Source organism: Rhipicephalus microplus, chromosome 6 (assembly GCF_043290135.1).
Source record: "Rhipicephalus microplus isolate Deutch F79 chromosome 6, USDA_Rmic, whole genome shotgun sequence".
Taxonomy (NCBI): Eukaryota; Metazoa; Arthropoda; class Arachnida; order Ixodida; family Ixodidae; genus Rhipicephalus; species Rhipicephalus microplus.
Window position 1 is genome coordinate 77,571,491 of NC_134705.1, and position 27,098 is coordinate 77,598,588.

Consider the following 27,098-nt stretch of genomic DNA (forward strand, 5'->3'; position numbering starts at 1 on the left):
AACAAGTGCACATAATGCTTAAAAGATAGTGACAAATGCCAGACATTTTCGAGGCGTAACACACGCTAAACAGACAAAAATGTTAAAGCGTGGATATTAAAGACATGACTGCTATCACTTTCACTTTTGGTGAACTCGTCATTTTCAGAGAGTTAACTCGTGACAAGAATGATCATGCTTTGAAAAGTTATTTTGATATCACATGTAACAGTTTCGCTATCACATGTAAGAGGTTTGCACACATGACTAATGAAACTAAACCCCAACTAGTGAAAAGTGATGCGTATAAGTGCAGTCTCACTTTCCTGCTCCTGGTGTTTTGTCAGTAGTGTTTTCTTGGACTTTCTTACTTCCTACCGCAGTTTCGGAGTGAAAATTATACTTTGATGGCTAATTTGAACTATCTATGCAAACCGCGTGCTAGACTAGATCCGAAGGAATATTCAGTTGGCTCCGTCCGGACTGAACTCTTTCACTACAAAACACTAATACAAACAAAACTCCAATCCGCTTCTCCATTATGAATGCCTCTTATAATACGCTCACTAACTCACTTCAAGGTGTACAGAATGACGCCACTGGTTTTAGCACGCCCGACCAAAATCTCATTGCCAGCCTTATTAAAATAATGAAATTTTAGATCCCATGTACCTGTGTTATGTAACGCGAAGCTTGTCATTTGTTATGCGAAGCTTGTCAATGGATTGATTGATTGATGTGTGGGGTTTAACGTCCCAAAACCACCATATGATTATGAGAGATGCCGTAGTGGAAGGCTCTGAAAATTTCTACCAACTGGGGTTCTTTAACGCGCACCCAAATCTGAGCACACGGGCCTACAACATTTCCGCCTCCATCGAAAATGCAGCTGCCGCAGCCGGGATTCTAACCCGCGACATGCGGGTCAGCAGCCGAGTACCTTAGCCACTAGACCACCGCGGCGGGGCGAAGCTCGTCAATGGAACGTGACTCTGTTGTACTTGTTTATTTAAGGAAACGTTACGAAGTGGCGCTAAAGATGTGTACAAATGCGCGAACAGACATGCGTTAAATATCCGCATATGTGTCATACAGCCTTGGCGTACGGTTACGTAACGGTTCCACGGACAAATAAAGCCTACACAGTGCTACAATATGGGCACGTTCTTTGCTATCGGGGCTTGACTGACAGTAGAGAACTGGGAGTGGAGTTTCCTATCCACAGAAACATAGCTGGAGACATAGAGTAATACTATAGCATTCTTCAAAAAAGGTAGGTATCGTAATAAAACTCAATAAGAGATACAAGATGAAGGGGGTACTAGCTTACGCGCCCACACACAATCATGATGACACGTCAGTGAAAAGCTTCTGTGAAGACATGGAATCGGCAATGAGTGAAGTAAAAACACAGTACACTATACTGATGGGTGACTTCAATGCAAAAGTAGGGAAGAGACAGGATAGAGACCAGGCAGTGGGAGTTTATGGCATTGATACTAGAAATGCCAGAGGGAACCTACTAATAAAATTCGCAGAACGCAATAATTTAGGGATTTTGAATACCATCTACCGAAAGCGAGAAAACCGTAAGTGGACATGGAGGGGCCCTATTGGCGAAAATAAGAACGAAAAAGACTTTATACTGAGCACACACCCAGAATGGCAGTGGAAGTGCTTTGCAAGATACAATGCAGTAACTATAGAGTGGTACGGTCTTGAATTCGCCTAGACTTGAAAAAAGAATGACAGGAACCGATACGCAAGAAGCCAATCAATGAGCTGGCACTGAGAGAAAAACTAAAGGAATTCAGAGTATCGCTTCAGAACAGGTGGTTGGATTTTACAAGGACACCAGCCTTAGCGTTCATGCAATGAATTATAATCTGACGAGTATGATTACGGAGGGTGCAGTGAAGTTTGGAGGTTCTGTAGTTAAACAGGAAACTTTCAAGCTGTCCCAGGAAACAAAAAATCTTATTAGGAAGCGTCAAAGCATGAAAACCTCGAGAACAACACAGAAAATAGAGTTGGTAAAGCTTTCGATGTTGATTATTAAGCGTAAGGCACCCGATGTAAGAAGGTATTACATGGAGAGAATTGAACACGCTCTGAAGAACACAGGAAGCTTCAAAGCAGCGAAGAGAAATCTTGAGATAGGCAAAAACCACATATATGCACTTAGGGACAAAGAAGGCAAAGTAACTACCAATATGGATAGAAGAGTTAAATTAGCGAAGGACTTTTACACAGATATATACAGTATCTGGCAAAACCACGACCTTCATATAAGAACTAGCAGTAACCCAGATGACACTCCACCAGTAATGATAGAAGTCTGAAAAGCCTTGGAGAGTATACAAAGAGGCAAAACTGCTGGGGAGGATCAGGTAACATAAGGTCTGCTGAAAAATAGAAAACAGATTGTCTTAGAAAAACTAGCGACCTGGTTTACGAGGTGTTTACTGACAGGAAGAGTACCAGAGTCTTAAAGAATGCTATCATCATCTCAATGAATAAGAAAAGAGATGACAACAACTTGAAGAAATATAGGCCGATCAGCTTGCCCTCCGTAGTATACAAGCTATTTACAAAGGTAATTGCTAACAGAATTGAGACAACACTAGAATCCAATCAACCAAAAGAACAAGGAGAATTTCGAACAAGCTACTCATCCATCAACCACATTCATACTATCAATCAGGTAATAGAGAAATAGTCAGAATATAGCCAACCACTTTACATCGGCTTCATTGATTACGAGAAGGCGTTATATGCAGTCGAAATATCAGCAGGCATGCTGACACTGCGGAATAAAGGCGTCGACAAAGCATATATGAGCATCCTAGAGGAAAGCTACAGGGGATCAACTGCTAGCATGGTGCTCCCCCCAAAAAAAGCAACAGAATACCAATCAAGAAGGGTGTAAGGCAAGGAAATACAATCTCCCCATTAATATTTACCGTGTGCTTACAGGAGGTTTTCAGAGGCCTAGAATTGGAGCAGTTAGGCATAAGGATTATTGAAGAATACCTTACGTGCGTTTCGCCGATGACATCGCATTGCTGAGTAACCCAGGGGATGAATTGCAACTCATGATCACGGTTTTAGACAAGAAGAGCAGAAAGAAAAGTCTTAAAATTATTCTCTAAAAAGCAAAAGTAATGTACCAGAACCTCGGGAAAGAGCAGCGCTTTGATATAGGTAACAGTGCACTTGAAGTTGTAAAAGACTATGTCTACTTAGGGCAGGTAATAGTCGCGGAGCCGAACCACGAGATTGAAGTAACTACAAGAATAAGATTGGAGCGGAGCACATTTGGCTTGCACGCTCAAATCACGACAAGTAGATTGCCACCATTTCTCAAGAGGATGGTATATAACAGCTGCATCTTGCTGGTACTTAGCCACGGAGCAGAAGTCTGCAGACTTACAAAGAGGGTTCAGGTTAAGGGGAGATGCGGGACGAAAAACACGCTTTTTTTCAAAATTACCAATTTTTAATTGTCGCCTGTTTTGATCAGATTAGTACTTCTAGTGTTATGAAAAAAATATAGATAGAAACTTTACTAGAAGTGCTTTAAAACTGTATCTAAAAAGCACAAGGTGCCTGTTAAAATGTCCAAAGTGTGCCGTCTTCGAGTACCTTGCCGCCGATAATGCGCCACCACTCGCCATTTGTGATCGCATGAGTCGAAGAGTCTAGCCTCACTCTTCAAATAACAAAAGTTTTTTCTTACTGATGGAGCGCAAAAATAATAAAAACAAGCGCGCTTCTGCGCGTTTTTCGAGCGGCGTGGCTGGTTTATTACGTGTTACGAATTGGGGACCACCACTGGCCGCTGCGCGCCTGTATGTGGTGTGAAACCTATTTGCGGGGTCCATGTCTTGTTGAGCAGCGCAGCTGAACAATGATTTTGTCTTGTAATTATATCTGTTATGATTGAAAAAAAAAGTCATTGCTCGCAAGTGAAAGCCGCTGTGCGGCATGCTCTGTAGGTATAGGCTACGAGTAGCTAGTCTGAATTGCGGCAGGTAATTTGTTGGCTTGCAAAAGTCAATGCGTCAAACGTTATTCACACCCGTCAGCCGGAAAGTTCGTGATGCGGCAATGGATGACGTCAGCACCAATCTTTCGAGGTCGAAAGAGCTCGCAGTGAGAGAACTTAGCAGGGACGACATTGCCATTATGTTCGACGGTATGTGGCAAACATGGCTGTAAAATGGCATGACACTCGACTTAGTTTTGTCGAAGCTCTTACTAGCTTGTACTTGGTACAAAGCTCTGCCAGATGAAGCGGAAGTTTGGCAAGCGTTTCATTGGCCTGTCTGTGAGTGAAATGTCTGAGAGGAGTCGGCTCGAAGAAGACGAGAGGGACAACCTCATGGTGCTGACGTATTTTAGTCGCAGTGGCCACTACTAAAAGGGCTGTACCTTTTGGTGTGCAAATTGTATCAGATTTAATGATATCTTTAATAAATAAAAACTCACTTTAACTTTAAACCTTGTTTTTCGCAAAATGCAAATTTTTCCATTTTTTCTAATGTGCCTTCTTTTTTGGGTACTTCTGGTGCTCAGAACTGCAAGACATTTTGCACAAATTTTTTTCAAAATATAACAAATGAAATTATCCTGTGTAAATGTCTATAATTTATTGTATATTGAAGAATGTATGTAAAGCTTTACTAGGGTAAGTGAAATGGGTACTTTTTACGTCTAATATTTTTCACGCGTAATACATAATTTGTATGTGCTTCTGAATTAGTAATTTGCATTTACACTTTATTTGAAACATCACGAACTATGAATAGTGAAAAATTACAGAAGCTGAGGGATGAAAGAAGGGGGCAAAAGGGTTAAGGTTTTCACTTCGTCATGTTGAAGAGCTAAGTGTGCAACTTGCAAGAAAACTAATTATATATTTAAAGTCAGCATATTTCATAAACAGCTCAACTTTCGTTGCTATAGGGTGAATATTGAAAAGGAAATGTCTTCGAGAAGCGTCTCCCCTCAAACTGAGGACGACACAGCCAGCAATGAACAGGAAAATGGTATTGAAGAAGAATGGCGATTTGGGCTAGTTGGTTTGAATTTATAGTAATAAGGGCACCAGCGCGAGAACGAATGTGCTAGAAGAAACAGACAAAGTCGAGGTACGGAAGGAAAAAGAGGACAACACGAGCGTTGACTACCAACTGAATTTTATTCGCAGCACACATGATAATATATACAACCGGAAACCTTTTGAACAGCACACGTGAGCAACGTGACTTATTCTGGGGCATGTTCTGATAAAAAGAAGGTACTAAAACTAGCTAACCTTTATCTAAAAGTGCGAACTCTTTTTCATGCAAGGCCACTGAAGGTTGGCTTACGCATCCGTCACCATTTTTTCTAATAAAAAACGCTTCAGATATTTCCCGAGTTAACTTGTCCATGTGGCGTGCCAGCACACTCACGCCCGGAAAACAAGGCTGGCACCCGCAGCTTTTGCAGTGCAAAACAAGGTTTGAACTGATACCTTTGCATATGTCATTCATATGTTCTCCTAACCTTTTATTAATGCACCGCCCAGTTTGGCCTATATAACAACGACCGCACGTTAACGGAAGCATGTAAACAACACCAACAACGCATTCTACAAATTTATTTGTGTGTTTTACGGCGCATGTCCAACTTTTTTTAGTGATTCCACTAAGTCGCTCATCCGTCATTCTGCAGATCTGGCTTACTTTGCACGGAGCTGATATAACTACATCCACACCATATCTCGAGCCTACCTTCTTCAAACCATGAGAGATATTGTGGAAGTATGGGATGACTGCAACTCTTTTTCGCTCTTTATTTCCTCCTGCATTTTCTTGTTTTCTGCAGCGCTCGTGTTGTCCTCTTTTTCCTTCCGTACCTCGACTTTGTCTGTTTCTTCTAGCACATTCGTGCTCGCGCTGCAGCCCTTATTACTAGGAAAATGGTAGGTGTAACATTAGGAGACCAGAAGACAGCCGAGTGGATTAGGGAACAAACTGGGGTTTGTTCCCTAAACTGCGGTTTGTTCCCTGGGATTAGGAAACAAACCGCCCCCGCCGCCGCCCCTGTCACTGCCGCTGCTGCCACCCCTGCGGCCGCGGCCACCGCCACCGCCGCTCTCCGTAACCTCATCGTGCGACATTAGAAAAAATACCTAGGAACCAATGACACAGTGGGGCTCTAGCCCGGGTCCACTGGGTGCCAGCTCAATATTTTAAACTGAGTTAAACCGGTCCTAGGGTTTTGTCAAACTTGTGTTAGGTAGGCTTGATGTCGGGAGAGCGATTGAGTTATTACGACCTCTAACGCGTTTCAAAACAGCGAAAGAAAAACAAGTCGTCACACAATGCGAATAGCGTAACGAGTGGACCATCCAATGCTCCAACCCGTTACAATTGCTTGTTCTTGTTCCCCTAAGAACTGCGGCGCATACCCACTGCAACCATGATTTTTCATCGTCGTCAACCACCGCATAAACTACACTCTAAAAGTTGTTACACCCAGAAAGGTGTCCCATGGGCAACACCCTTTTAGGGTGTCTAGGAACACCCTGAACACTAAGGTGTTTAGAAACACCTGAAACAGTAGGGTGTAAAGAAACGTTACACCCTACTTTAGTAGGTGTTTATGAACACCCCTTAACTATGGGTGTTGGATGACTCTACACCCATGCGAGTGGGGTGTACACTGAAAACCCCCGATGGCAGTTATATGGATGAGCATACTTGATCAATTGAAGCGCAATTAATGGGCAACAAAAGCAGAGACACAGGAGATGGCGCTTGGACTTGTGTGTTGAGGAGAGCCATTCACAACACTTCATTCCATCAAATATGCATCACCAACTGGCCGAAGCCTCAATTCTTCTCAGGGAGAAGCATATATGAACCTTCTCTGTGGCTGACAGGAACGAAGGAAGATACTGGTGTAACCCACTGCACTTATACCTGCATGCATGCAGCTGATAAAATAAGGTGGCATCGTCTTGAATGAGATCAGTGTACATATGTGTACGTAGACTGGGCCGTAAACGACAAAGACGCGGAAGGCAACCCCCCCCCCCCCTATACAGACACGCACACAGACCACAGTAGTGCAAGCAGTAACCTGTAGCGTAAGGTCCAACCGAACCTAACGCCGAAGCAAAAAACAATTTAGCCCATAAGTTAACATCTGTATTTATTATAAAAAAAACTGCAAATCGAACAAACAGGACTCTGGTGGCATTCTGCAAAATTTGGAAGTATGTCACGGGACCAACTTTCTTCCTCTCTATACCAAAAACTCATTGTTTTCAATACAATAAATTTCCACAACTTTCAAAAACGTTTGCGCTAGTCGGGCAAACGACTGAGACGTATGGCGTTTGATTGACACCTATACAATAGGGAAAAAAACACGTAGAAAGAGTAAGCGAGTCTCTGGCGTCACATTTACAACCTATTACATGTCGCAGTATAAATTTCGACATTGAAAAAGAGAACATTGAACAAGGTAGTGTAATTGAGGTTGTATTAATGTAGTGTCAGTGTTGGTATACTTCTAACTGCAAAACCACTCGTCACTGCTGCTTGCACAATAATCTTCAGCTGCTGAGATGACTAGTGTCTTCGAGAGAAGTGGGGCGAGGCTGTTCTTTCTGTACTGGAAATCCAATCCCGGAAACCTAAAATAAATACACAAGGAACAATGACTGAAATTTCACAAAGAGTGCAACATACAGTGTGCACCATGCATAACTAACTGCTTTCTTGTGTGTAAGTACAACTTGAGTGCATAGCAAGCATATTCAAAGGCATCGGGCTCCACTTCAGTGAGAAATGGTAGAAAAGGTATGCTGAGCAATAAACGTCATAAAAAGCGTGCTGTGGCAGAATCATCATACCTTTAGTGCCATAGATATGAACCTTTTTTTTACCCTTTCAGCTTGCTCGCGCAGGCAAATAAAAAGGTGCTGCTCCAAGTTGATAATGTTCCATTAGCTGCATGCAACGACCAATCTAAATGAATGTCAAGTTCTATGCTTAAGTATGCATCTACACAGCTGCATGTGTGTTTCTGCAGATCTACCATGGTACTCATTCGATTAGTTTATTAAAAGGAATACAGTGAGACGCGCAACATCCTATACAAATTTTATCTATATTGCACGAAAGCACAATGCCACTGAGCATAAATGACGCTATGCGCATTAAAAAGGTATTCAGTGCAGGTAACTTGTAAAATAAGTACTGTACAGTTACGTATTAAAATGCGAGTGATACTAGTGTTCTTGAACTGGCTCACATTGACACGATTATTTAATGGAAGAATCGGCTACTAGGTCATTCCGCGTCAGACGTCCTAGCCATTTTGGTGACCACCACAAACGTTTTCAGAAAAAAATCGCCCTAATTTTTGCTGCTTCAAAAAAGGTAACTGCTAGAATATTTCGCCAACAAATACTTTATTGATCACGTGGCTGCCTCCTGAACATCCCAGAATCTCGTCTGGATGTTTGTGAAAAAAATTATTTTATAAGTATCTCTTCTTCCGTGCCAAATTCGGCCTACAAGTTCATTGAAGGACTTGCGTAAAGTGTTTGAAGCTCACTAATATTATTTCTATTTTGCGACCACGTACGCCTCAAATAATTCAGCCGAAATGTGTTACATCTTCATTTTTCTATATTAATACTGCACTTTGAATGAATATCTGAGGAGTGAATACTTAATCCACATAAGGTATATTTGGAGGAAAAAGTATTTTTGACCTCTCAAGCTGTCAAACTTTACGAGAAAAAATCGCAAATTTTACAAAATAATTGTTTTGTCTATATTGAGACGCGAATCGCACCATGTGGTGGTTGAATTAAAATAGACTTTGTACCTAAATTGAAGCAAATAAACAGTTCTTTTCATGTGGCAAATTTTGTCATTGCAATTCATCTTTTGAGAAAAAGATCACAGCATATCCACGGAGTGAATGTTGATGAGCGGGGCGTAGCGTTCGTCTATCCGAATCTACAAACGGATGGACAGACAGTCTGACGCTAGTATGGACAAACAGAAAGACGGACTCACTCACAGACAAACCGCCACACGGAAGCCCGGACGGATGAATGCACAGACAAACAGACGAAAGCACAAATGTACAGACAAACGATTCGCCCCACGAATCATCATTTTGTCCATCTATATGCTCTGAAAACCACTAACGCTATCTATTGTACAACTCATCTAGTGGCTACATAATACTAGTACGACTACAGTGGAGGGAACCACGCACGGCCTCAAGAGCTTTGCACCTAAATGATATTTGAAGTTCCAAGTTCCCCATTTGCCATTTGGTCATACAGCAGCCGCACCTCGAAGTTTCCCATTGCCGTTGATGGGAAAATTCGAAAAATAATTTATTCCTTGAAATAGAAATTGTAATGATGAAACTTGTCACATACAAAGAATTGTTTATTTGCTTTCAATTTAGGTAAAATGTGATTTTAATTGGACCACCACAAGGTGCTAATTTCGTCTCAATACGGACAAAAATGAAAATTCTGTGAAATGAGTGAATTTTTCTCGTAGAGGTTAACAGCCTAAGATGTCTAAAAATAATTTTTCGTCAAGATATCTTTTCTGTGAAGTAAATAGTCACAGCTCAGCTATTTATACAAAGATCAGTATAGCAATGAGTAAATGCAAGCATAACACACTTTGGCTAAATTCTTGCAGGCGTATGTGGCCGAAAATTTGTATTACTATTGCTGAGTTTCAAAAAACTTACATAAGGCCCTTTACTTAACATGTACCAAAATTGGTCTAAAAAAGGTGCGGTACTTGTAAAATTTTTTTTTTCACAAACAACACTCAAACAACGGTCTGGAAAGTTTGAAAGGCAACCACGTGACCAAAAATGTTTTCTCTCAGAAATATTCAAGCAATTCACTGTTTTCAGTGCATTAAATCAGCACAATATTTTTTAAACACATTTGCCATAGACGCAAAAATGGCTGGGAAATGTCGCATAAGGTAACTTTGTCACCCTCACTCAATGATCATTGCACACTGCTAAAGTAGGGCCATTTCTTTCAATCAAGGTGTCAGGGTGAGAAAGCATAACTCCTTCCCGATGCAGCGTAGGCTGTTCAGTGGCTGTGCGTGTTGTGTTCTCAGATAGATATGCTGCCCAGTCTTACATTTTGGCTGCAACACATGCTTACATACCATGCAGTATGTATAACATTAAAGTGTTTTTGTGCAACAAAAAACTAATAATACGCTTCACATAGCGAAAATACCTTTAACATCTGAAGTACTTAGCGAAGTTAAACGCTAAAGCGAGGCGATGGCAATAAAACTCTCAATAACAAGAGTCTTGTCACGTTACTCACGACAAACCTGATACAATGGGCTCGTTGAGTCGACTAGCCAAGCAGTGGCTCAGAGAGATTGTCTTTGTCCTCTTTCACTCTTCGATCTCACCCAAGCAAACCATGTGGCAATAGTCCCCCCCCCCCCTTGAAAGCATCGACTCGATGCTCGTAAATAAAAAAAATGAAGACCTACACACGCAGATATAGAGAACCAAAAGAGGGAGAGTGCCAGTACTCGCAGCGCAAATGAGGAAGTTTCGTCAACGCTTGCGCCAAGCGCAAAAATAAAAGGCAAAAAAAACACAGGAGAACACAAACAGCAGCAGCAACGCAAAATCACGGCATGTCGTAGCACGTGAAACCACAAGGGCTACTGTGTGAAGTAGGGCTTCAGGCGAACGACATGCACGGTTTCGTGCCGAAGCTGTCGACGAGAAGACGCTGGGCCATCCAGAAATACCTCGTAGGTAACATCTGTGACTCATCTAAAAACCTTGTACGGTCCAAAATAACAGTTTAGGAGTTTTTCGGATAAGCCTGGTAACCGGACAGGGATCCACACCCACACTCGGTCCCGAGGGTGGTAGGTGACATTTCGATGGCGGAGGTTGTAACGTCATGCGCTGCATCTCGTTGGTTACTGGTGTTTATGCGAGCTAGCTGACGAGCTTCTTCGGCGTATTGAGTGTATTGCTCAGCGTCTTCAGCAAGTTCACTGCTTTGGTCACACGGAAGCATAGCATCGAGCATGGTTCGCACGTTGTGTCCGTAAACAAGTCGGAAAGGCGGAAATCGCGTTGTTTCTTGCGTTGCCATATTGTAAGAAAACGTGATGTATGGGAGAATCTCTTCCCAGGTTTTGTGTTGTACGTCCACGTACATTAACAGCATGTCCGCTATGGTCTTGTTAGGCCTCTCTGTCAGTCCATTAGATTGTGGGTGATGAGCCGTTGTTTTTCTATGACTTCTGCAGCTCAGTTTAAAAATGTCCTCCATTATTCGTGCTGTAAACGACGTCCCTCTGTCCGTAATCACGCATGACGGGGCACCATGCCATAGGACGATTTGGTGCATGAAGATTTGCGCGACTTCAGAGGCCGTGCCAAGGGGTAACGCTTTTGTTTCAGCATAACGAGTAAGATAATCTCTCGCAACTATAATCCATTTGTTCCCAGAGGACGACAATGGGAAAGGTCCGAGAAGGTCCATTCCCACGAGGTCAAACGGTGTCCGTGGTGGTGCGATTGGCTGGAGCACGACCGCGGGTCTCACAGCGGAGTCTTGCGGCACTGGCACTCATGGCAGTTTTTCACATATCGATGTACACTAGTAGTCGCGGCCAGTAATACTGTTGGCATACTTTGGCGAGAGTTCACGAATAGCTCAAATGTCCTGACTTGGGCTCGTCGTGGCACGCAAGGAGGATCTCATCACGCATGTCGGTAGAAACAACGAGTAGGAAGGCTTTGTCGCTACCACGGGCGTTTTTCTTGTAAAGAATGCCTCTTCTTAGCCAAAAAGAGGACAGTTCGCGAGCAATGTGTTGAGGGACCTGAGAGTTGCGGCCTTCCAGGGAATCAATGACTGAGCGTAATTCGTCGTCTGCCCGCTGCTTTGACATAAATTCGGAGTCGCTAACTGCTCCGAGAAAGGCATCTTCATCTTTGGAGCCGCTGACATCGTTCCCCACAGGCGCTCGAGAAATCGCGTCGGCGTGTTCGTGTTTGCGCCCTGACTTGTACACAATCGTAATATCGAACTCCTGCGAACACAAACTCCACCGTGTGAGACGGCCGAATGGATCTCTGAGATTTTCCAGCCAGCAGAGCGAGTGGTGGTCAGTCACCACTTTGAAGGGACGACCGTAGAGGTAAGGCCGATACTTGGTCGTCGCCCACACGACTGTGAGGCATTCTTTTTCTGACGTAGAATAGTTGGTCTCGGCTCGAGAAAGAGTACGACTGGTGTAAGCTATCACATGCTCAACGCCGCCGTGTCGTTGTACAAGGACAGCGCCAAGTCCGACTTTGCTGGCATCTGTAAGAATTTCTGTAGCAGTGTCCTCATCAAAATGGTCAAGAACAGGGGCTGTTTGCATTCTCTGTCGTAACTCTGTGAACGCTCTATCTTGTTCTGCAACCCAAGTAAAGGGCACGTCATCTCGGGTGAGTCGCGTAAGAGCTTCAGCTATCTTCGAGAAGTTGGCGATAAATCGGCGATAATACGCGCACAAGCCGAGGAAACAGCGTACTGCTGTTTTATCTGATAAAACAGGGAAGGCGGCGACAGCAGCAGTTTTGTCTGGATCAGGTCGCACTCCATCCGCACTAATGATATGTCCGAGAAATTTCAGCTCTTCGTAGCCAAAATGGCATTTTTAAGGTTTCAGCGTGAGTTCAGCTGTACGAATGGCTTCCAGAACCTTTCTCAGTCGCCTAAGATGTTCTTCGAAGCTCTCGGAAAAGATGACCACATCATCGAGGTAGACAAGGCAGCTTTGCGACTTCAAGCCAGCGAGAAATGTGTGCATCATATTCTGAAAAGTGGCTGGTGCAGAACAGAGGCCGAAGGGAAGAACTCGGAATTCGTAAAGTCCGTCTAGAGTCACAAACGCGGTTTTTTCTTGGTCTCGTTCATCCACTTCAATTTGCCAATAGACACTCTTTAGATCGATGGACGAAAAACACTTCGCGCGTCGTAACTCGTCGAGGGAGTTGTCGACCCGTGGAAGCGGGTAGACGTGTTTTTTTGTGGCGCTATTAGGATTCCTGTAGTCAATACAGAATCGCAGCGTTCAGTCTTTTTTTTTTTCACTAGAACGACTGGCGAGGACCAAGCACTGCTGCATGGTTGAATAATCCCATCATCCAGCATCTATTCTACTTGTGCCTGAATGGCCTCGCATTCTTTGGCTGCCAAATGGGGCGGACGTCATTGTCGGTAATAATTCGATGCTTCGTGAGGTGTGTTTGACGGGCTTTAGAAGAATAGGAGAAGGAAGATCGAAACTCCCTTAAAAGGTCATGAAGTGCAGCCTTTCTCTCGTCTGACAGCGTCGAAAAAATGTCAATGCGGTCTAGAAATTCCTCATACTCATGTGTTTTCTCGGATGCGAAGCACTCCGTGACGTCGGCAACAGGGTCTTCATAGGCTTGGGTGGTTCCGCGGAAAAGATGCTGGTGCTCGTAATTGAAGTTCGTAACTAGTATCGTTGATTGTCCGTGAGGGACGCGCGCAACACTTCGGGCGACGCATACACCTTGGAGCAGCAGAAGTGAAAGGTTGCTTTCAGCCACCACGTCGCCGTCTTGGAAGTCTTCACAAGTGACTTCGATGGGAACAGTTGCTCGAGGTGGCAGCGTCACACTGTCATCAGCAACGCAGCGCAGGTCTACAGCAGTTATCAGCGTCTCGATCTGTTGCGCCTTGAGTCGAGAAGGTCACGATGCGCTCACGGAGATTTATGATGGCACCGTATTCCCGAAGGAAGTCCATGCCGATAATCAGCTGACGCGAACAGTCACGAAGAACGAGGCAGCTGAGCACAAACGTTGACGCACGAATTTGCACTCTTGCGGTACCGCGACCCAGCGGTGTTACAACGTGTCCTCCAGCTGTTCGAATTCGCGTTCTATTCCACGGCGTGATGACTTTCCTGAGATCTTTCGCAAGCCTCCCGCTGATAATCGAATAGTCTGCACCAGTGTCTACCAATGCACTGACCTGAAGACCGTCAATCAGCACAGGTATGTCGAGTGACACGCGGTCACTAGGTTCAGATGTGGATGTTGGCGTTTCTTCAGTACTGCGATTATTCTCTGACGAAATGCCTTCGGCGTTGCGTGCAAGCGTCGATGGGAGGTCTTCCGCACTTTGAGTGCCAGCGACCTTGCCCCTGAAGGCCACTGCCTTCAGTTTTCCCGACGAGGCCTCGGGGAGTGTTCCCGTGCCGTCACCCCGAAACGTGGCCCAGTGGCTGCGGGTCTCCTCGGAGATGGTGACCGCGATTGCCGTCGTGTGAAAGATGCACGCTGTTGCGCAAGATACTCTTCGATATCCCTTGGCCTTTGACCAATTCGAGGACGAGGGGAATCGACGGAAAATCCGCGCAGTCCAAGTTGCCGGTATGGGAATTCGCGGTAAATGTGACAAGCCTCACCGCAATGATAGCAGAGGGGTTGTCTGTCTGGGGTACGCCAGAGATCAGACTTGCGCGTCGGTGCACGGCGACTATCGATGTCCAAATCAGCGTGTGCTGACTGAATCGCGACTGATGGCATCATTGTCTGGATCGGAACGTATGGCATTGTCTGGATCGGGATATGTGGCACTGTCTGGATCGGGACGTGCGCCACTGGCTGGGTCGGGACTCCTTGACCAGAAAGAGGAGTGGCAGATCGCGAGGCTTCCGCATACGTACAACTGCGACTGTCAGTAGACACAGTAGCCGTTTCCGGATCAACCGACACGGGCGGAAAACGATGGGCGTGCAGCACCTGCTGGACCTCGTCACAGATGACACTGGTGATAGAACCAACATCGATTTGCCTTGTCCGGTACATCTTTTTAATTTCTTCCCCGACGAAAGATCGGATGATCTCGCGAATCTATTCGAGGCTCTTGCTCCCAAGAGTGGCGAAAATTTTGGGAGTTGAGGAAGCATTCACTTGACGGTCAAACAGAGCAGACCGTTGGTGCAGTACTCACTCCATTGTTGCCGCTTCAGTAAGAAACTCAGCAACACTTTTGGGGAGACTACGCACCAAACCAGCAAAAAGTTGTTCCTTCACTCCACGCGTGAAGTGGCGCAACTTTTTTTCATCTGCCATAGCAGGATCTGCTCGCTTGAAAAGCCGTGTCATGTCCTCGACGTACATCGAGATGGTCTCGTTGGGCATCTGGATGAGTGATTGTAGTGCACGCTCCGCCCGTTCGCGGCGGTCGAGACTCCTGTAGGTCTCCAAAAGGCGACGCTGGAACTCGCGCCAAGATGTCAGAACATCAGCCTTGTTCAAAAACCACGCCTTGGCACCGTCTTTTAGACAAGTGTACACGTTCCGGAGCTTCACGGCATCATCCCAGTAATTGATCGCTGCGACACGTTCGAACTCACTCAGCCAGTCGTCAAGATCTTCATGCTGCTCTCCGTGAAAGGGGCTAGGCATGAGCGGGTTCTGGATGGTGCAGTAGATTGGCGTGGAAGGTGTCGGAGCTTGCACGGGATCTTGTGTCGAAGTCATAGTCGCTGCGTCAGTGGTTGGTGTCTCAGGCGGTAGGCCTCGTTGGCGGCGGCTTACTCTATGAACAGGAGTGTCCACGGATGCAGGGCTTGTGTTCCGGCTGCTGAGCGGGGTCTTGGGCATCGGGTGGATCGTGAGACGTTGTACCCAGCAACTCCACCAGTCTTGTCACGTCACTCACGACAAACCTGATACAATGGGCTCGTTGAGTCGACTAGCCAGGCAGCGGCTCAGAGAGATCGTCTTTGTCCTCTTTCACTCTTCGATCTCACCCAAGCAAACCATGTGGCAATATTTTGAATGTTACACATTATGGAGAGAATCTGAATAAAATGTCCTCGAACATTAGCAGTTATGTTCAAACAAGCGTTTGCGCTGTTCAAGTAGGCAACTCGACCACACACACAGACTAAAGGTCTGTTCAAACAAACGTCCAGCTTCAGTGCTTGATTCGCTACATAGGCACGGCTGTCGGCACTGTCACGCTACGTTGCGGGTGAACAAAAATACCGATGCAGACAAATTTAAAGAAATTGAATGTATTAGCAAGTAGGCAAACTTCGCGAGGCGCACCTAACGCGAAGCAAAATGCTGCGTTGTTACCCGATGCATCAACCCGAGTTATCACGGTAGTGTTACCGCACAAAACGAAAAAGAACCGAAAAGAATGAAAGGATACCACGCCCTTGTTTTCCGTTTTCGGTCTTGTTGTGCAATAAGAAAAAAAAGAAAGTAAATGAACTACCGACATGCCCAAGCATATGCGTGTTACATACGGTTGATGCTGAGAGCTAACAGGCGCCGTCCCCACACATGTAATAATTAGTAAACTAAATTGATGTGCAGCACGAGCGCGCCCCGTTGAAAACGGCTGCCAACAAAGGGCACCGGAAAAATCTGGTCAATTTCTTCGCTGAACCTCAGCGGCGCACGCCCACTCTGCTTCGTACTCCAAACAATCTAAACAAACAAACAAAAAAACTTGCCCACAATCACACTTCACCATTATCCCCGTGAAACAGTTCGGACAAATATTCTCGCTCACTAAACAAATGCTGATTTGTCATCAACTAGTTGAAAACGAAATTGTTTGAAGGTGTTATTCTCGTGCTCACGCAGTTAACAAAGCGCTGAACGGAACAACGTGATAGCGGTACTCACTATTTCACTTCGAGTGCTCCATAATATGAATCCACGGGTCCAGTCTTCAGAATGGTGCACCTTCGCAATAATAAGCACTGACAGAACACACTGGTGGAGCACAGAGCGCAGGCGCATTTCAAACTAAACACCGACTAATAAACTCTACCGATCGAGAAGCCCTAGCGCAACACACGCACACACACGGGAGGGTTTTCCGCAGGTGCACGCAGTGACATGTAGGACGATGTCGACCCCTTTCCCGCGCTGTGCGCCCGGCGCGCAGAAATACCGGGCAGCCACGGTTGTGTAGGCGACGAGACTTGATGGCACCTTGTGGCGCTCTCAGGCCGGCTAGATGCGGTTTAACGCTAGCTCCGACCCTCTGCTGACAGCGCGGGTGCTGCTTTTTTTTCGGCAGTGATCTGTTGCGTTATACTCGTTCTTTAACACTGCATCTGAATCGCAGTGAACATTGTGACGATGCAGCGCGGCCAGCACGAGCTACTAGTCAGAACGCGCATTTGTAATATTCAGCAGCAATGTTTAGCGCACCTTCACCGACCTAATGGAGTGAATTTTGTTAAAGAAGCTAAGCTGATGCTTTTTGCTTAGCTCTATAGGTTTTTAGGGACTGCACATTCAAAGTCAAGCAGGCGATATTTTATGAGCACTTTCATTTCGGTAAAGACATTGCAACATTGCATGCATCGGCCGTCACACTATTCGATGAGAACATATTGCCACGGGCGTACTGCTAGGAAGACGAAGACAACCGCAAGCAATAACAAGAATGAAGAGGAACACTCTGGCACGCAGTAATAAAATTCTCACCTGCTGCTACTTTCTCAACCTGTTCATGGTTGTCTTCACGTTGCGGCAGTACATTTGTACTTAGCTTGCAGTCCTTGGAACAAGACCACGGCTGAAAATATTTCATCAATGTTGTTTTCTCACTGCATACAAAGTCAAGGCTATGACCGAAGCACGTGTACTGGGGAAGTTACATAAATTAAAAGAAGAGGATCCACAAAAAAAAAAACGGAGAGAGAGATAGAGAGAACTAGAGAATGCGTTTCGGCTCCCCTGAGGAGAGCTTTGTTCGCAATTTATTCCACAAGGCTCCCGTCATTGTGAGCAAGGCTGCGTCAAGGTCACTGAAACGTCCTTATTCTGCATTTTTCTTTAAGGTGGGTTCCTCTTCCTAATTTCCATGACGCACTGTTGAAGACACAAGAAGACATTCGCTACAGTAATAAATAAAACGTGCCCGCTAAAAATACATGACGTCAATGTTCGTTTTTAAGGGACCTGATGGCCTGCTGACGTGGTGGTAATGGCTAAACAACTGTGCTGTTGTTTTTTTTTGCAGGTGAAGGACGTTTTATCTCCGGCTTTAAAAGCTTCGATCTTGTGGGGGACGGGGGCAGGGGGGATCGTTTTATGCAGGGCTACATCAATGTGCGCCACATTACCTTGTTCAGGCAAATCAGTGCACTTTGTGAGTGTTGACTAATCACGCAAATGACACAGATGAAAGAAACAGGTACAGGAGAATTGGCCCTTACTCTATTGAACAAGCTCGCTCCTATTGTATTTTCCATCTTATTGTAGTTTGCGTGCTTTATCGATGAAAACTGCGTTTAAGTCACATTACTTTCTGCTTCGATTTATTACTAGACTCGCACGCAGCTAGTAGTGGGACCCTTGCTGGTATCAAGATGGTTAACGTATAGTAACAGTATAAGGAAAACGGCCCGAAAATGTCGTGCATTTGTAGCCTTGCAGGCACGTGTGCTGAGATTTGGGTGCACGTTAAAGAACCCCAGGTGGTCGAAATTTCCGGCGCCGTCCACTACAGCGTCTCTCATATTCGTATGGTGGTTTTGGGTTGTTAAACCCCACATACCAATCAATTATTTGTAGCCTTGTTCCTTACACCCCAAATACAAAGATGTAAATGGGGTGTTTTGGTGGGGTTCAATTACGAACATCTCAACTTTTAAAAATGGGGCGTGAAAAGGGTATTCCTAAAGGGGATTTTAATGCGTACACCCGTTTTACACCTTTTAGGATGTAAACTTTTTCAGAGTGTATAAGCACGAAATTCCTTTAGAGTGTTTAGCGGATACCACGCTTCTCGGAAGAATTCGAGAAATGGCATATCGAATTTCGACCTACTATTCAAATATATTTATTAATAATGCCGTAGTGCGTATCAAGCAAGTGTGCTTGATATATTTCCCCACTGAGTGTATCAAAAAGGCTCTGCAAGGCCACTCTTCTAGCTTTCCCTGTGACTTTGCTGCGCCTTCCGTGCAGGCCTGGCGTTTTTTAACGTGGAAGTTTGCCGTACGGCATCAATACATACTAAATAAAATTATGGAGTTTCGTTTTCTTCGTAAAGTTGAGGACGGACCAGCGGTTCAGAACGTAAATACATTGCTGCAAGTCAGGCGGCCTGGTGTGCTACAGTCCTGTACGCCGCAGATGGGTTCGATGAGCCACTTAAAGCCCAGGACATGTCCACACAGTGTGTTTAAGGTCCGCTTTCCTCATCGGTGCGGGACAGAATGGGCAGCTTGAAGTTGTGTTGGTGTAGCCCCACTTCGCGTGGACTGAAGGCATCTCAACTGCACTCATGCGAACCCTTTGAAGCGATACCTCCTCTTGACAAGTAAGTCCACTCGGGAGATTATGATCACGCCGAGGAATCAGAGCTCGCGTGGTGCGCCGAAGATTTTCTTTGTGAACGTCCACAGTGTCAGAAGGTGGTAGCAGGGGCAAAGATAAAGGGTACATTGCAGTTACAGGATGACAAGCGGCATATGCCGCTGCATGAGCCGGAACACTAGATCGGCGAATCTAGAACACTCGAAGAGAGCTCTGGAAAGTTGCAGCACACTGGTGAAATCGCACTGCTACACCCACAGAATGGTCAACGCGACGGAGTGCGCGAACAGCTTGCGGCGAGTCCGTGTAGAGTACGATGCTTAATGGGTGCAGCATCTCGACGAGTGGCTGAAGAGCTGCAAGACCATCGCATAGGGCAACTAGTTCTGCCAGTGCAGATGTAAGGGGGGCTTCCAACGCACACGAACAAGTCTGGTCGACATGTGGGTAAGAAGTGCACACTAGGGAAGTATGCAGTATGGAAGGTGTTAATGTGGCATCGACATATGATCTTAGTTCGGGTTCCTGAGATTCTGAAATTGAGAGCAAATGCGTATACAGAGACGGATTCACCTCTTGATGGATAAATATCAGAGGCTTGTTGGTGGTCACTTGACATTGACACCACGGTGGTACTGACAAGGTAGGTTCGTAAAGCGAATGGTCTTTAGGGTCCACGTAATGCGCTAAAGCAGTAGGCGCCGGAACACTGCTGTGCTTCATAATCCTTGATTTCCGCCTTTAATGAATGAGCTCGTCAAGCGTATTTAGTTGTGCTTAGGCCTGGAGCATCGCAATTAGAGTGAACCTTGGAAGACCTGTCATCACACATATGGCTTCACGATTGAAAATTTCCAATTAAGCCCATTCTCCTTTGGTGAAGTGCTGAACTATGCTTAATATACTGATCGAGGTTGGAGTACCGAACATGCCCGGTACAGTCACACGAGTTCGCGATCCACCATTTTGTTGAGCGATGCGACGAAAAAGATGAAGCATGCTGGAAGCAGTCCTACATGCCGATCGAAGCCATTGTGAGGCTGATCCAGATGCAGAAAAGTTTACCCCGAGGATGCGGATCGTATGTGCCTCAATGAGAACACGACCACCAAGCATAAGTCATACAGGGGTTTGGTCAAGTTTGCGACGGCCCCAGTTTTTGGCAATGCTCGTGTAGGTAGTCTTTTCTTCTGAGATTGTGAGCCCCAGTGACGTTCACCAGGCAAATTTGACATCAAGCACTTACTGCAGTGCCTGCATTTGATGGTCCAAAGAAGAGTGAGTCGACCACACCGTCACAGCACCAGCTTACATCAAAAAATGCAGGTCGGGAATGCTTGACAGCTTCCATGCCATTGGTAGTAGTGCAACTTTGAATAATATTGGCACAAGAACTGACCCCTGCAGAACTCTACGTTGCGTGTTGAAGTTGCCATAGCTTTTACCTTATATGCGGACGGAGGAAGAGCGCTTTCGAAGAAAGAAGCTTATGAAACGTTGGACATGACCTGGCAAGTGAACTCATTGAAGAATCTCAAGGATTGATTCGGGGGTGACGTTGTCTTAATCTCGGCTTATGTAAATTGCAATAAATGTTCGTACACGGTGTGAGCAGCCACATCAAATCGTCGCAGAAGCGAGGTACTCTTGTTCATCTTAGGTTGCAAGGTGCGGCCTCAATCCAATCTGAGTAGAGTGATCACCTGAAGTGTTTCAGCCACCATGTAAGGCGCGCAGCCACCATTCGCTCCAGGATTTTACGCAGGGTTATGGCGAGCGCTACTGGTCGCAGGCTTTTTTGAATGCCATTACGTTTGCCTTGTTTTAGGATGGCTGCAACAACTGCATGCTTTCATAATGCTGGGGCTTCTCGCGACATCGATACCCTATTATTAGTATCCAGAAGCCACGTAAGTGCCGGCCCTTCCATGTTTTTGTACACCTCATAAGGAATGCATTCAACGCCCGGAGCTCTCCGAGGCTTATCCTTGTCGATCACCAAATGCAGCTCGGGCATGGTGTCAAAAGTGCCGTTAATTAGGAAGGCGATCGCCGGGCTAATTCCAAGGGCCTATGTATTGGCCCCCCGAACTGCACCACGAGTGCGTGGACAATTTAGAAGTGGTCCTATTTGGCGTGCTAGCGGGCGCCGGCTGTGGCCCAAAGAACAAGTCAGAGCCGAGAGTTTATAAACAAAACAGAAATATAATCTCATATATGGAAGATCAAACGATACACAAATATGCACACTCCACAATAGTTGAATACGATATGTCATCAATCAAATAACGTGCTACACAGTACAATCAGCTACACTCGAAACAACGAACACAAATAACAAAACGCGCTACAATGCAATCACATGCATCGAACAACCGAGACACCTAAAGACTAAAGAGTTCGAAAACTTATCCAGTCCAAAGTCCTTGGAACAAAGTCTGAATGAAACTCTTCCAAGAATCTTTCACTCAAAGTCCAGCGCTGTTGTCGATCTGCTGCCCCTGAAGTTTCTCTTCCAGAAAACCTCGCGTTTTCAATCAGCTGCTCTCCAAGCACCAAATTCAGCCAGAAACACGTCGGCTTCCCACGCGTTACAATTGCAAGAAGTGCCTTCGCTATCTCTCACACTATTCTTCTACTGGTAGCACCAGCCTTCACACTTCAGGCGGAAATCCTCTTCATTACCTGCTTTGTCACTGAGGACAGAAGCCTTCGCCGACACAGCGGAATGACCCTACGCACACTTGCACAAAACTCATCTCCTACCTACACACACGGGCGCAAACTCGTGACGCAACTCTATATCACCACACCCCTTTCCTTCCCTAGTTTCCAGGCCTTGCTCGGCGGCTGATGTGAGGAGGTTGGTAGGCGAAACTTTGCTTGCGAGGGGGAGAGACCGCGCGCCCGGGTAGTCTGAATGCTTATTTTCTTCTTTATCGTATACCTTGAGGCGCCCCTCCGGCGCCCGACACCATCACTGCCGCCAGAGCTCGGCGGTGCGCTCTCTTTCTGAGTGCTTGTTTGTGACACATGGTAAGCTATGACTCTATACCTTAACCACCTTTGGGGCTTGGCACCGCGACCGCCTGTATACCTGCTCAGCTATCGCGTATCATACGTCGCAAACGCACGTTGACCAACTTACGTTTTTGTCTAAAGTTTATGAGAGGCGCAGGTATCGGTACCACGAGTGCGCGTCGTATATAAAATAAACATTTTCATGACACGTTCTCAACCCATCTTTAGAACTTGCCTTGGCCTGTTTTTCAGTCCTAAGGGGCACTTAACGAATGTCATGAATATCAGCTTTAATGCTACCTACTAGGTCAGAGTACGTACTGCGTGGCATTATTACGAAGAGGTGAAAAAAGAAGAAGCCAACGATGAAATGGGCCACGAAACAATGTATACATTTCTGATTCCATTTCCCGTCTTTTTTCTCGCCCCGTATTGTATATTATCATACCACATATATGCTGGCTCATAGATAGAAATTGGTTCACACGCCGTTCGCGACCAGCGAGCATCACCAACAGTCGCGATATAGGGCCTTCTATTACCACCGAAGATCAATCGTTTAGTCAGGACAGATGTTCTAAGAGGTTCATGCACGCAAAAATACGGCGGAGCGAGCTAGTTCGAACAATCGTCTTCGCTAAGCTCACAGAAAGCAGACACAGCTTCACAACGACTACTACGAAAAAAATACCTCTAAAGTTGTCCTCATGCGTGCGTACGAACGTGTACTGCGTACTACATTACTTTTAAGGCATGTGCATGACGCAGTTAAAAGGCAATAGTTCTCCGCGTTGTTCACAGGAGGAAGCTTCACAGGAAACATAACAAATGCGATGAACAGTAGCTTCAAACACTTGCCGCCACTCGTAATCGCCTCATCTCGCAAGGCGGAACAGGCTTTAGAAGATAATTCCATGCGTAATGACAAGCGAAGGGCAGTCCTTGAGTGCCCACATTGCAATCCGTCGAGTCCCCACAAAGATGGCACCGAGCACGCATCGTACGTTTTCGGCGTCTGCTAGCCCGAAACCTGCCCAAAATCTTCAAGAGAGCTTCCACGACTGAATTGTCCCGGAAGCGTCTAGCGACCCTCGGGCTACAAGCGGGTCGCCAGAACGTCCAACCCGAGAAAAACGAGCGTGCTCTGACGGGCTCTGGCAGCCCGCGGGTAGCCAGAAGTTGAAAATCGAATTGCCCCACTGATGGGCGGTTGGGACGAAATTGCAGTACGTATCAATAGTAAACAATGCGTCCCGGAGGAGTTAGAGGACCTCTCAGAGTGACGAGACCTGTTCGAACTTTTTCCATTTAACGTGCAGTTACGGTACCAGCTGTTGGCGGTGGTCGGTGCCCGATGTCAGATAGGCTTGTACGGTTACTGTTGTGTCTTCAGACGTGGCCACAGGCTTTAGCGAACGCAGTCAATCTACATCCTGGGGGTGTGCACCTACACTGATACAGTGTTTGTGGATTTGTGGGTGGCAAATCCTTGAAGGTCACTTGTCTGGAGGTAGGAATTTAATGCTTACTGAAGTGCACTATTTGAAAACGATGCCACATCAAAGCAAGCAAGGGGCTTATTGGCCACTTTGTAAACAGGCCCAGATGCACAGAACGCGGAGCACTCTTCGTATGGAGTAGGGCAGCTTTGCTTAGACACCGGCGAAGCCACCGACGCCGCAGACGCGGATAACGACGCATCTACTCGGCGTTTGCCACAGCCAGAGTCACTCGGTTCTTCATGCGTCTACGCAGAAGCATCAATATCGGCATTTGTTGCCTCGGTACATTCGTCTGTTTTGGTCAGTACTGAATCTGCTTTGCAGGTAGTTGACATTGCTGTCAGGCAAAAGAGATGAATTATCTGCATGCGAGACGAACGAGCCTTCTTGAGCTCGGTTCTATGCGCCGCTGCTGCTGGAGTTTAGGCCTAAATTGCGCCTTCGAGACTCAGTTTACCCGCGGCTACCCTTAGGGCACTTTATCGGATTTCTGACCATTTGACGAGGAGCCAGGAGATAGTTTGACGTTAAACAATGTGCAGAGACAAGATAGCAGGATTAAAATCACAAAAAGGTTATGAAAACCGCACCGTGAACGCTGGCTGCCCATCACGAACGTTTCTCGAAGTTGAAGATTTCGTATTGGTCATACCGTGTTATTCTCCCATACTAATTTTGCTTTATTCCAAGGTAATGTTGTGATCACTAGAGCACCCATACGTATGCGGATAGATAGATCGATAGATAGATTGTCAGTTAGATATATATATAAATAGATAGATAGACAGATTGATTGATTGATTGATTGATTGATTGATTGATGCTCAAAGTGCATGCAGTATGCAAAAGGCGATTGGCATCCAAAACGCGCTCAAGCTCCACTTACTCTTTCACACAGCAGATATTTGCACCTGTCCTTATTCAGAGTTTGCTTTATAATATACAACACCTAAGCTTTGAACTATTGTGCTTACCACTTTACACATCTTCATCCACTGACCTGGCGAAAAATTCCGTACATCCCTGCTCTTTTATGAATCGATGTTATGCGAATACTGGTGAGTGGGAGGTGACTCTTCTAATTATCTATTTAGCGGAACGCTGCGAAGTGGTGCTAGAAATATGTACGAATTCACGCACAGATATACATTTACACTAGCATAAGTTTTATATAACCAGTTAGTTACAGTTCCGTAATCATGCCAACAAACAAATGAATATTAGGAGTACTTGGTAAAGAAATGGATATTGCAAGTTCTGGTGTTCGCCAGGGTGGCAGTCCTGGACTCTGCTACATAAATTAAATTCGGCGAATAACACGTACTTATAATTGACGTTAAGTCGACCTGACAGCTGTATCATAGGAGTAAATAGGTTGTGTTTATAAAATTGGATAGCCAGCAATGCAACCACAATTGACATTCCACAAACCTTAGGGGCTATTCAAAAAGTATTTCCGAGACCGGTCCTGCAGTTCAATTTCTGCTGGAACCCTGACATTTATTCTTTGAGTTTGGTGGGTTAACGTTGCCGATGTGGGTTTTTTGTTCACGCACAATTATTAAAATGTACCATAGGTGTTCACGCCGTTTTCGGTAAGATACAAAGGGTCAATCACCAGTAGCCCACATTCGAACACCAGTGGCAGATGTCTGGCTGTGGGTATCGTTTACTGTATGGTGGCAATTGACAGCATACGCGAAGAGATTGTGACGGGATTCATGTTGGGACCAGCGAGTAATTTTCTACAAGCCATTTTATCCTCACATACTAGGTTAGGTTTACCTGAAATTAACGGGTTGTTGATGAGAGCACTCCAATGTAGGCGGCTAAATAGATAGGTAGATTTAGATAAATAGATAGATAGATATATAGATATATAGATAGATAGATAGATAGATAGATAGATAGATAGATAGATGGATAGATAGATAGATAGATAGATAGATAGATAGATAGATAGATAGATAGACAGACAGATAGATAGAGAGATAGATAGATAGATAGATAGATAGATAGATAGAACCTGAAGGTTCCTGCAAAATGCAAAGGAATGCTTCGCATTCAAAGTGCCAGCACTGTATCGTGTCGTTTAAAATACTAGTGTCATACGTTGACTCAACGTACTTCTAAGGATTTGAATAGTGTTCCCGGATCAATCGCCTCCATTCAGGGCAATGTTTGTCGCACACTGATAGCTATAACACTGTGCCAGACGCACTTTTATTCCTTGTTCTTTCACATCTGGGTAGGTAGGTAAAAACATAATTTTTTTTTGTAAAGAGAAGGGGCGATGGGACAGAGCTGAAGAAAAGTCGCTGCGCTTGGTAGCACTCCACAACCCTTTCTGCCCAATTAGGATGGCCTCCTGAACGTTGGCTTTCAAGCTGCGCAAGGAAGCCTCCTACTGCTCTTCATTACTGACTAGTTATCAGAGGCACGGTAGAAAGGAGTGCTTAGGACGACCCCACAATATATGATTATGATTTGCTGTTCGTATGGAGCAATATTTACAAGAGGAGAATGGGTAAAGCAAAGGGTACATGAGGTGATGAATGCAGGGGGAGGGAAAGGAGCGCAGCTTAAGCTGTCGCGACAGTAGTTCACGCCTTCGCGCGGATTTCGACATTAGCGGCGGTAAAGTTAAGTGGCCGAGATCATAGTGATTACAGATGTCGTCAAATGTTGGAAGGCGATCCCACGCAGCAGACTGTGCCGTTGTCGAAACGGAGCTTGGCTCTTCCAGCGCCTGCGCCCGGAACGTAGATCCACGGGTGCCTGCATGAGCCGCCTCGTTACCGACAAGGCCTGCGTGCGCGGCACTTCATACTAAAGCAGTGTCTTGTAGCGAGAAATGAGCCAGGAGGAGGGATAGGGCTGTTTTGGACACCGTATGTGCTCCTAAATTGTGCATGCGAGCTTTCGAATTGCTGATAGTAAGTGAATACTTTGGAACTGTGAGGGCGAAAGCAATGGCTGCTTCCTCCGCCTCCTCAGAAAAGGAAGCAGAAATAAAAGCAGCAGTACCTATCTGACCTTTTGAATTCACAACTGAGAAGGTGAAAAAAAGGACTCGTATTGTATTCGGAAGCATCCACGTAGTGTACTTTTTTAGAATTAGCAAATCGTTTTTAAGGGGAGATGCGGGTCGAAAAAGGCGAAATT

At 45.5% G+C, this 27,098-nt stretch overlaps 1 protein-coding gene across 2 annotated transcripts in view; it reads right to left on the reverse strand.

Moving 5' to 3' along the window:
• Positions 1-7,168: 7,168 nt before the first annotated feature.
• Positions 7,169-27,098, reverse strand: part of LOC119167582 (uncharacterized) — a 212,831-nt gene continuing 192,901 nt past the window's right edge. Inside the window, exons 11-12 of one of the 2 annotated variants that reach the window (XM_075866089.1) lie at positions 17,572-17,662; positions 7,169-7,672 (exon numbers count right to left, since the gene is read on the reverse strand). In XM_075866089.1, the coding sequence (XP_075722204.1) occupies positions 7,608-7,672; positions 17,572-17,662 (156 nt within the window). In that variant the 3' untranslated portion in view covers positions 7,169-7,607. Of the gene's footprint in view, positions 7,673-17,571; positions 17,663-17,808; positions 17,959-27,098 lie in introns of those variants that run through there. The other variant, XM_075866090.1, reaches the window with a different exon arrangement.